This window comes from Leptidea sinapis, chromosome 42, assembly GCF_905404315.1.
Source record: "Leptidea sinapis chromosome 42, ilLepSina1.1, whole genome shotgun sequence".
NCBI lineage: Eukaryota > Metazoa > Arthropoda > Insecta > Lepidoptera > Pieridae > Leptidea > Leptidea sinapis.
In genome coordinates this window covers 6,704,508-6,716,456 of record NC_066306.1, presented here as the reverse complement: position 1 = coordinate 6,716,456, position 11,949 = coordinate 6,704,508, and the positions used below count along the sequence as shown (strand labels likewise).

The following is an 11,949-nucleotide window of genomic DNA, read 5'->3' as shown; positions in this document are numbered from 1 at the left end:
GCGTTAGTCTGTCAACGCTCCTGTGGAACCTCTGATGTTGCTCGAGGGCATGGACGGTATTAATCACTTATTATCAGACTTACCTGCTCGTTTGACCTTATCCATAAACAAAGTTTATGAAATTTAAAACAATTCACAAACAAATCTGCGATTACCAAGTAAATAGACAATAAAATCAGTCCAAGTTCTAAGCTTAACACAATAATTTATTACAAATAACAAGAACCTAGTACAAATTGCGGTTTAGTTTTGTAACGTATATTTAGCGAATGTAAATGATATAATAGTGATGTGTTCATACATGTTTTGGCGTTTAAAACGCGATGCCATAACAAAATAATTTAACTAAGAATTAACATTAACAAAATATATCTAATAACATCTAGTTTAAATGGGACGTAAATCTAGTATTGCAGCGGCGCATACCACATAGGACGATCATGTTTTTAAACTACATTTATGTTGGCTCTTACAACTTGTTCTAATTGATACTGAGTTCGGTATTTAGTTATCCTCTTCAGGTTTTTCTTGTTTTACCACAACCTTTGTTGGATCTGAGGGCTCAGGGTCTACTGGCGGTGGAGGTGGCGATGATACTTCAATGTATTCATCATTTTTCTCCTCCTTAATTTCATTCTCTTGCTTTACTTTCAACTCTGTCGTTGTCGAAGGGCCCGGTGGCAGCGGCTTAGGGGAAGTTTCAGATTGCATAGCTGCCCAAGCGGTCACAGCACCTCTAGCATACGCTTCATAAAACGCCCTCTGGGCCAATTCTGCTTCTTCTAAGTGAATCAACGCGTGGTTATCCAATTCCGCTCGGAAAAAGAATTTCAAACCACATCGACCACAATCGTATGGCCTAGAAGCAGTGGGGTGTTCCGGTAAGTGTCTTTGTAGCCCCGCTGCGCTTGTGAATACAGCTGAGCATAAGTAACAGCTGAAGGAACCTATTCCAGCGAAAGTGTGTTCGATAAGGTGAGTTTGGAGTCGTGTGGGAGACTCGAGTGATCTTCTACAGAGGCGACAGTCACTGTCTGTCGGTGGAGGGGGCCGAGGAGTTGAATGTCGAGCGTAACACGACGAGCAAGCACGCACCCCACCTCCACACTCACTCTCAGTGAGCGTTGTTAAGCAAATAGCACATCTTTGTTCGTCTTCGCTGGGTCGTAAATGGAACCGAGCGTGAAGGCGCGCTTCGGCTTCAGAAGCTAAAGTTTGCCGGCAAATTATGCAAGGTGCTGGTAATGTTGGATGGTGACGAGCCATGTGAGTTAGGAACGCATCTTCTGAAGGCAGCCTTGAGCGACAGCGAGCACAGGTGTCCCCCGCAACCACCTACAATAAAAAAAAAATCGTTACTTTTATGACTTGACTAAAACATTTTATATGACAGTCTCCCAAAGAGGTGGGCAGATACAGATCCATTAATCACAGTTCTGATATATTTTCTTGGCGTCTTTCACTAGCTATTGTTTTTATGGGAGAGGAGGACAAACACCGCTGTCCACACTCTCCTGCAATACAAGAGGAATCATAAGAGCATTAAAGAAAGGTATACGCGTATTTTTGAAGGTATATTGCATCATCCTCCAAACATCACGCAAGGGAACTTATTCCGCAGTTTGGTTGCTCGTGGTAGAAAGTTCCTTGAATCCTGCACTGTGGAGGAACGCCACATATCTAGATGGTTTTTCCAATGTTGTAAAGAGTGCATTTAGGTAAAAACAGTGCCCCGAAGGCTTTCTTTTTTATCTTATGGGCCTGGGTGTCATTTCCCATGGGCGGTGTGGCAGGTACGGTAGCCTGAAGTGGATAATAGTGTCAAGCAAGCTCTCTTGGTAATTTTTTACTTTCGATCTGTTTTAGGAAATCCCAAATGTGACTTAGTAGAATAGTGCATTATATCTGACATTTATAAACTTCCAGTCATATTCATTCTAGTTCTTCTGGTTTCATTGATCCTCTCTACGCGATCAAACCACTTACCTCTTACAAAAATGTCAGTAATCCTTAAAGAGTTATTATTCAACAGTCACGACTCTAAATATTGGTGTCTCTTTTATGTTTTTGACAATAGATATTATCAATAATTTTTCTAGACTATTATTATATTAAAATGAGATAAAAAACTAAGCCTTGGATTTAAAAATTATAACTAAAGCTCTGATGTTATTTGTAAATGTTTTTACCTTGCAATGAGTAAGTTTATGTTCAGCTAAGATCGCGGCAGAGGGCAGCACTTCGTCACAAATGAGACACTTATGTCGCGCCACAGTGTTGCCGGAGTGAGCCCTGGTGTGCGCTTCCAGGTCCGCCCTACTCCTCGTACGTTCGCCACAATATGCGCACTGTAAAGCAACTGCGCCGTTCTTCCGACGACGATCTTCTGGAGGAGGTATAGGACCATTATCACCGGGCAAATCACAAGGAGTTTCTTCTCCGTTGTTGTTGTTTATTCTTTTGTTTCTCGTTACATCGCCGTTAAACTCCTGTAAGCGAATTAGGAAAACATGTACTTTAAACAGTATTTAATAATTAATAAAATAATAAGAAAAGCCTTTAACTCCCATACCTAACTGAATTACAGAATTTTTTAAACCTTATTTATTTATAGGTAGGTAGTTAGTAATCTTAATTCAGGCTCATATTAATACTCAAATTAAACACAGAGATTAAGTTTTATACTAATAAATTGTTATATCTGTTATCAGTTATTATTTTGATCAGAGTAGCATTGGCCCCTATTTCGGTGAAGGACGCCACAATTTTCTTCCATAGTATACGGTCTTTGCCCAACATAAGCCAGTTTTTTATGACATGTTCCGTTCTATCAGCCTACCATTTCTTTATTTAGTCTACAGATTTTTTTTATGAAAATATGGGACGAGACGAGCAGGACGTTCAGCCGATGGTAATTGATACACCCTGCTCATTACAATACAGTGCCGCTCAGGATTCTTGAAAAACCCAAAAATTCTGAGTGGCTTCCGATATCTCTTAATTACATTACACTAAACAAGTTTAACTTACCATAATATGGCTTTGGTTGGTAAAACGGCTAAGTACAGTCCAGTGCAGCACTGTTTCACTACAACCCATGAGATTTATTGTGATAGCCATTGTTAACAATAACTCACTGCTAAGATTACATTTTTATGAATCTTATAAGTAATATATTTTGTAGTGAGCTGACTTAAGTGGTTGAAGAATAGGACTTCCCAAAGAAATGCTACGGGGTCATCTGCACTATTGCAGAATCTAGGGACTTTCATGAAAAAAGCATACTCCCAACTTAAAGGCGGGCAACACATTTCTTGATACACCTGTTGTTGCGGATGTCCATGGGCGGTTGCCTCACCTCTCCCCATCCCGTAAGCCTCTTGCCCGTTTGCCCCCTCTTATAAAAAAAATCTACACGTTCTGCAATCTCTGAAGAGAAGTGTTTGTTTCAAACTGTCGAGCGCAATCGTTGTACCGCTTACTACTATATATTTGGTACCGCTCGGATTTTGGGATACCTAACAATTCTGAGCGGCATTGCACTGTAAGTGGTGAACTGGGCAGGAGGGATCACTTGCCATTAGGTAAACGACTCCTTTGTCTCGTCACTTTTTATCATAGAAATGTAATCATTACGCGCCATTAAAGTAAACCTTCTTTGAGGTTTACAGCATTTATCACTGAATCGATTTTTTGATCGACTGAATAATTTAACTTTAAATGTCATAATTTAAGTTATAAGATTTGTTTCGTTTGAATAAATAATAGATAATTTATGCGTCAGGGTAGACTGTGACAGCTGTGAAAACGTCGAAATAAAGAGGTTACAAGTTAACCTTTATTTTGAGCAATGCACGCACACTAACACATGTACAAATCGCGAGTCTAAGACGTAAGTCACGCACACTAAAGTAATAACTCTGGTCTGAAGCTCTATCTAGTCGTATAAATTATGTAACAAATATGTGTACCTGTGGAGGCATAGTGTGGTGAACTTGCATGTGTCTCTCTAGTAAGTACTGGACGGCGAATGCGTCGCTGCAGGAAGGAACCGGGCACCGGTAGCTGTGGTGCCGAGCGCAGTGTGCCCGCAAGGCCCGCGCGCCGGCGACCACCGCGCCGCAGCCGCAGCGCGCGGCGGCGTGGCGGCTGCGGACGTGTGCCGCACCTTCCGCCTCCGACCGCAGGGCGCCGCCGCTCGAGCCGCACGACCGACACACCCATATCTTGTTCTCACTGCTGTGGGCCATCGCGAAATGTACCTGAAACATACATGGTATTAAATAACTTAACTAAAAGTTAAAACTTATCACACTGACTTAAAAGTACAAACACGTTAACATTATGTTTTTAAAGTGATAACCCTCACTTCTGTGATTAATACACAAATAAAACTGAAAACAAAATTTTATGAACGATACGGGACTCGAACCCGCGATCTCTCGCGTTCCGTGCGGGTGCTCTTTCCAACTGAGCCAACTGTTCGAGTGACATAACGTTGACAAAATCTTGTATGCTTTGTTCAACTCTCAGGTTGTGGCTTCATCTACAGGATCTACTTTACAGTTGATAACCTCCTCAACCCCAAAATTTGCATATTAGGAATTTTTTTTTATTGAATTAGGCGTTACTTTGCGGAAATCCATAATTATACAAATGATTTAAGTTTTCTTTAGTGTTAATTCCGTCAATATTTGTTTTATTATTAGGAAATTGATTTGAGATGTCGCTCTTGCAACACTTCGAACACGTATTTAAAAAAAAAACAGTCTCCCACGATTTAGCTCTCGTGGCTTTGCAAAAAACCCAAATGATTATATTGAAATAAAAGTAGCGTAGTTACTTCGTACAACATTAGCAATCTGACAGTTAGTTATTTCGTAGATTAACAGAACCAAACAACCAGATAAATTAAAATGTTTGGTTATGTATTCAGGCACGTGTGGTGTACAAACATTGCACATACAATAATTAGTTCTAGTAAGTACTTCTAATGTCGCATTTCTGAGTTACTCTCAATATAATTGGATGGAAAATCTTAAAATAATAATTAAATATCTGATAAAATGACGGTTTACCTGTATCGCCACTTTCGATTCAAATACTTCTTTGCAAAGAGTGCATCTATATAACGTGTGAACGTGATGATCAAACAAGTGTTTCACGAGTTCATCTTGAGTTGGAAAGCTTCGGGAGCAAGTATGACACGTGTGTTCACATGAAACCGCCAGATAATGGGCCGCCACGTGCCGCTCCGACTCCAAAGGATCAGAAAACTTTGCTCCACAGTGTATGCAAGGCGTTGGACTTGTATTTCCCGAATCCCCTGTTTCTTCAAGGTGACCTTTTAGGTGGACACGGAAAGCCTCAAAATCTGGCAACGCTGCATTGCATTGGTTGCACAGTAATGTACTCGGAGATAGCAATGTTTGAGGTGTCATTGAGCCGGAACTTGATCTTGGTCTTTTGACTGGTGGAGTGCCTTCTAAGCTTCGTCGGCTCAAGTCCGTGGGTGCTGGCTGTTCTGTTTTGAAAGTGGCTTCACCGCTTAAGAGTGCTGAATGCGATGCTCTCACGTGCAGTTGCAACTGTTCCATGCTCGTGAATGTGTCTCGTGTGCAGTAGATGCATGCAAGTAACGTGGGCAGCGGCTGTGAAGCCACGCGTCTCGGTGGTGTCAACGGATTTAGTGTCTCAATGCCGTGCACAGCAGACATGTGTGCCTGAAAAACAAAGATAATTTATTAATATTCATATACTTACCATCGACATAATTGATTCATGACACTCTTTGATGATAATTTGCTCGAGAGTTTCTAATAAAATGTTAACAGTTATTTAGGAAATGTACTATAGTGAATTACGACCGTTTATTATTATGGCTGTCGGAAAATAACTTTAAGGTGGGCCCCCTGTTTGTTTGAAACCAAGATGTTTTTTTGTATTTTGTATTTCCTACTTGTTTGTTGTTGTGTTTTTAACTTATTAATTTTTTTTGGACTAACTCGTGTAAGGCATTTAGTTTGAGTTTTTTTTTTACGAAAATAAGGGACGAGACGAGCAGAACGTTCAGTTGATAGTAATTGATACGCCCTGCTCATAACCATGCAGTGCCGCTCAGGATTCTTGAAAAACATAAAAATTCTGAGCGGCAATACAATTGCGCTTGTCACCTTGAGACATAAGATGTTAAGTCTCATTTGCCCAGTAATTTCACCAGCTCTCACTTGTAATTTCACTCGTTCTTTCCTAAGGAAATCTTCCCTCCCGAATAAGTGACATAAAAAATGACATATTTCAAGTGTATTGTGGTTTACCTATGAAATAAAAGTTATTTGTTCAACAAGTGAGCAAAGTTATTTTTTGCTGCTGGTACTGACTTTAAATCACGAATTGGCGAAGTAGTCTAGAATTGATTCTAATATAGACTACTGAGGTAGTGAGTGATTAAAAGGCACGAGACAAATTTGCTCTCGTGTGAAACATCCAACTTTTCACCTCGACTAGCGAGAACAGTATTATAAGCTATAGTAAGAGAAACAATTAAGATAATATTTAACAATCATTATTTAGATGTTGCGTTCGGAAACTGCACTGCTTGAAATTTTTATGAAATCCAAACATGATATTTTTAAGTAAGCGAAAATAATGTTTACTAGTATTTATTTTAAATATTAAGTCTTTAAAAAGTCAATAGTAAAATGTATAAATCTAAATTTCGATAAGTAACATATAAATTTTTGTGACAATGAGATAATACGCTAGGCGTATTAAAATGAGTTTCAGAAGCACTGGATCACATTGTTTATTTTTTAACGCGGAGTAATTCCCCGATGTATACATGGGGTTCGAAATTTAAATCACTTTTCCTCACGCTCGCAGCAAAAAGCGTATTTTCTGCTAGTTTTCACGTAGCAGTAGCGCCCTTTTCGTGCTGGAGAGGTGAAATTTTTTATTTGATGTGATTTAATAAATGCGTCTTTGTTTTATGTTGTACGGTGGCACGGAATTCAACGTGTATGACAAATACATACAAACACAACGTGACCGACAAATGAACTGCTCGCGCGCATTGGTCTTCATGTTCCCTTTGCCTCACTCAGGAGACCGTGCTGCCTCCATGTTCACGGAGCTCGAACTAATTATAGACAAAATAGATATCTACTGCGGGCTGGTCGGTCTTTCAACGATTGTCTAAGCTATTAGACCAGGCTTTGTACATCACCCCAATTAGGCAATTTTCAATCAAGTTTAATTGTAAATATTTCGTCTTTTCTTATTGTCTTTTGTAATTTTTTTCATTTTTCACTTAACGCTTACTTCATATATCCATTCCTATCTGTGAAAACTTTCGATTGTCATTCTGTTATTATGTACGTAACTCAATTTTTAAACCTAGCTGTAAGTTTTTCGAAAATTGTAAAATAAAATGTCGCTACCTGCAGTAAGTCATGTCGGCGGAAGTTCTCTCCGCATCGACCACACTTGAGTCCCCTTCTCTTGTCCATGTCTCTCGCGGTCCGGTCCCTCTTGTGTCCCTGCATGTGAGAAGTGAGCGCGGCTGCCGTGTTATATCCTCGGTTGCAGACGGTACACTGGAACGGCTTCTGGTTGTCGTGGGTTTTCATGTGAATCTTTAAGTGGTCGCTGAAAAATTGTGATATATATTAACTCTTTTGTGTGTGAGGTTCTAATAGAACACATTAATATAAGGAGGAGAATAAAAAAAAAATTGTGTGTGTGTACTTATGTATGCACGCAAGAAGTTATACTTCTTTGGCCTAACGAAGCAAACATTTTTAAAATTATTTACTCCTCGTGCTATTCTACGTTAGTAGAAAGAACAATATTGTAAAGATCTTGCAACAGTGGCTTTGACAGTTAATAATTATTAAATAACGAATACGGCTGTACGGGCTTGCACCTTTTGCCTATACTAATAATGGATGAAGAATCCAAAAAAAAAAAGAAAACGCAAACGTCATAAAATTTTAGGTACCAACTTCACCCTGTTACATTTGTGTAACAGTGATACGCGCGCATCTTAAAATTTCACTCTCATCATATTTTCATAACGCACCTAAAGAAGTATAAAGTCAAAAATAGAGCGGAACGGTTATCTTCGATATTTGTAATAGTTCGATATATAAGTTACCTGTTTGTTATTTATAATAATTAAGTATATATAAATTAAGTATTTGTAATTTTAAATTCCTGTAAATAGTTTTTGTAATACATATCAGTTAAAAAACGTGTTACTACTGTTATTACTTGTATTTCTAGGTTTTAATGTACACTGGAAACGTACAACTGTTATAATTATGATAATAAAGAAATTTCAAATCAATCAATAGTTTGATATAGACAAACATAGATTTAGGCTCATGATCACATATGGCCTCTTGTGATCACCATGGCACCGGCGTAGGTAAAAAGCAACCGTTGAGTGAGGTGGCGGCCCTGTTGCGTTGTATGGACCTTTGCAGACGTTGAGTGTAGTGATGTGCTGTGTACTCGATACCTGTGCGTGTCTTTATTTTATCAACAGGTATTTAACAAAAGCCTTACGAAAAAAAATGCAAAAGAAAGGTAGCTTTGGACAGTGATAGCACATAGTATTTTGTTCATTAATGTAATGTAAAAACAGTTACAATTACACACGTTTTAAACCTTTAAAAGTGTTTTATTTAAGTGATAGCCCAGATGGTCTGATAAATATGTACAAACATTTCTATTAAGATTTGTATTTCTGAAAAAATTTAGATTAACCCCGGAAATATTGTTCATTACGGTGGCAGAAAATAAATTTTTCCAATGATAAAAAACAGACATTGAGAAACCCCAATAGAAACTAAACATCACGCTGCCAAATCAAATACAATTGGTAAGTTTTGATTACTACACACATCAAAATATTTAGAAATGTACAATTAAGAGACTTACACTTAATTGACTTATCCTAACCTGAAAATAACAATAGCTGGAAAACTGTTCTTGAGGTCGAGAGGGTGGTAGTGAAAGTCCAAAGAGAAAGAAGAGAGAGTCGTTTTTATGCCTTTTTAAAAAGCTACGAGAGACTATAGTGTACAAAGAAGTTAAGAATAAATATTGAAAGTATTTTGCAATGAATGTAATCGAATATCTTTTTTATAGGAGACATGTTAAGAATAAGTTCATTGTGCCTATCTGGCTTATGTGAATTGATAAACACAGACTTTTTTTACTATTATAATAATTTTCTTTCATTTTCGATAACCCCTTAATTTGTGAAGGTCACAACACTAGAAAAATTACTTTCAGTAGTTTTAAGGCCGACCAGACAATTTATTTGGTTGATTACTTATGATATATCAGAGTAAAAAAATTTGGTTTCCGATCTTCGTGATAATAACGCCATAAACACCATGTATTCGCAGAATTATCTTTAGCCCTGAACCGTGGAACGCTACCTCACCAGATGAAAGCTTATGTTGTTTAATCACTTAAGTGGAACTAAGTGAATGAAAATACTAACAATATAAAACCTTTAGGATACGCTTATTATTATTCGAAAAAACTTAGTAAAGGAACAAATTGAGTTATTTTAATTATGTCTTTTGCCAAACTTAAATTTAAATGGACTGGAACTGTGTGGAATAGAATTGAATGAAATAAATTTGCTTAGGATATTATTCTTTCTTTTTTAATTAAATTTTATACTAACGTTACCATTATATTTATTTATTGCCTATCAAAATTACCAAAATCTTTTAAAATTGGGCCTAAACAAGACATAAATGCAGAATGAAATGTTTTAGTGTTGATTTTTAAAAAACCGAATTCCGACCAACGTTCAATAAGTAAAGAGTTGTTTTTTTGATTTGTAATTCAAACAAACAACTGAGTAAGAAAAATTTCTCTCAAAGCAAGTGTCATTTAACTAAATGATCAAGTGTGAGCGTTTAGATAATCTGTCATCAGCGACATAAGTGTCACACGAAGTGCGGACCAAGTAGATCACAAAGAGGCTTTTGATGCGTTCGCCCAGCCCACTAACGACCGCAGGTTGACTGCGGGCCATTATATTATTTCTGTAAGGCCCTCGACGCTATTTGTCACCAATCAACTCTTTTCACTTGTTGGCCGTGCTCGGGCTCCACAAATTGCCGGGAATTAGTCACGCGACCTCAGTTGACGACTGAGTGACGTCGCGTTGCCTTAAGTTGTTCTTTATGCGAGTTGCGGTGATCAATCTTCCCGCGCACTCATTGTTGCGAGTGTCTTCATTTGTGAGCTTAACTTGGTGTTAATACTTTAAAGAATTTGAATATTTATTTAAGTCAACATGCTCCATTCAGTCCTATACAGGGTGTTTGGTCTTTGTTTGTGCGGATGTGGCTGTTAAGTTTTTCAGTCAGTCTTCAATCTTCATTAGACTCGTCGCTCGCTGGACGTAAGGTGATCTTACCACAGATATGTTTTAGTACCGTGGCCGCTTTTAAAATTAGATATCTAATGAAAATTAAAAAAAAAATAGGTTGTATATCACCCGTCTATAAATTCTGAATGTGGACTTCAAAATATTAATTTTAATTCCCAAATCAAAATATAATATAGAAAACGATTCCTTGTCTCATCCATACAAATACCAATATAAAAATACTAGTACGAAAGTTCACAGGAAGATGGAAAAAGAGATCACTAGAATATTCCATAGATCTATTATTGGAATGTCAAAAGCAGAAAATGTTCTACAGATCAGTCGCAAATTATTAAAAAGGCGCCACAGAGCTTTCATTATACTTCTAGTAGATAGCCCGAAGATTCACAACATTTTACATTTTGACGTTTTCTCCGTATATTTTGGTGGAATCGAGCTGCTGGTATTCACCAGAACAACTCCTGTGAGCACTCCCCGTGATACATGCTGTAGAAGATACAAAGATAATCCATGTACGCAACGCCAAAGAATCACACCAGTCAGAGATAACTTTATCCTCGGTGATTCGTGCTACTCAGCAGTGTTGGGCCCGCCCAGGGGTGAGAATAGTATACCATCTGAGGCCATATTTATCTAGTTGTGTGGTGGCTTGAAGTGAAATGCTGTCACGCCTTACTTCCAAGTTTCAATGCAAAGTTTCCAGGAGGATCGAAATTGCGACTTCTTACTTTCATCTACAAATATAATTCTTACTTTACTATAGGGAACAATAGAGGCTTTGGATCATCTATTGGTAGGCGTTCACTGCCGCCCTTCACCACTACTTTTTAAACGCCCGCAACACTTAATTTTTGAAGTGAAAATTCTGGCGACACCGACATGCTCATGACTGACGCATGTGATGAAAATTAGTTAAAAAATGAATATAAATATATATCGGACAGCCTGAGACTAGATTGTGATTATTTTATAGCGATAGCAATGACTGAACAATATTATTGTATATTTTTATTGAAAAGAGCGCAAAAAAAGAATTCTGGGAGAGTTTCTTGCGCCGCTTCTTCTCTCTCAGAGCGCCATTTGTTTCCGAAGCGGTAGTAGTATCTAGTATCTAGTAGTTATTAGAAATGACATCAAAAAGAATTCTAAAGGAATCAATTTTGAGAAAATAAATGCCTTTTATGCCTTTTTATGTTATTTGACACTTTTTGGATAGGTAAAACCTCGTGTGTTCGCGTCACCAAAATGCTTATATAGCAGTATATCTGTAGCTATACAGCTGACGTATTGTGCAACATTAGTGCTATGTATATCTTACAAGTAAGTTAAATTGAATGGATTTTGTGAAAAGATAAATGTGTATATTATACTGTGCATTGTTGAAATATTAGTTTTGTTCGATTAATAAATTGTTGAAAATAAGTTTTATAAATAAATTAAAAAAATTAAATGATTTGAGTTTTCTTTAGTGTTAATTCCGCCAATATTTGTCTTTAAACAATTCGAGGCATCTGTTGAGGCTCGATCCA

At 37.7% G+C, this 11,949-nt stretch overlaps 1 protein-coding gene across 3 annotated transcripts in view; it reads right to left on the bottom strand.

Moving 5' to 3' along the window:
• Positions 1-185: 185 nt before the first annotated feature.
• Positions 186-11,949, bottom strand: part of LOC126976747 (zinc finger protein 423 homolog) — a 163,899-nt gene continuing 152,135 nt past the window's right edge. For all 3 annotated transcript variants that reach the window (XM_050825306.1, XM_050825307.1, XM_050825308.1), the window contains 5 exons: positions 7,440-7,647; positions 5,079-5,723; positions 3,972-4,262; positions 2,190-2,489; positions 186-1,335 (listed from right to left, as the gene is read on the bottom strand). In XM_050825306.1, the coding sequence (XP_050681263.1) occupies positions 505-1,335; positions 2,190-2,489; positions 3,972-4,262; positions 5,079-5,723; positions 7,440-7,647 (2,275 nt within the window). In that variant the 3' untranslated portion in view covers positions 186-504. The remainder of the gene's footprint in view (positions 1,336-2,189; positions 2,490-3,971; positions 4,263-5,078; positions 5,724-7,439; positions 7,648-11,949) is intronic.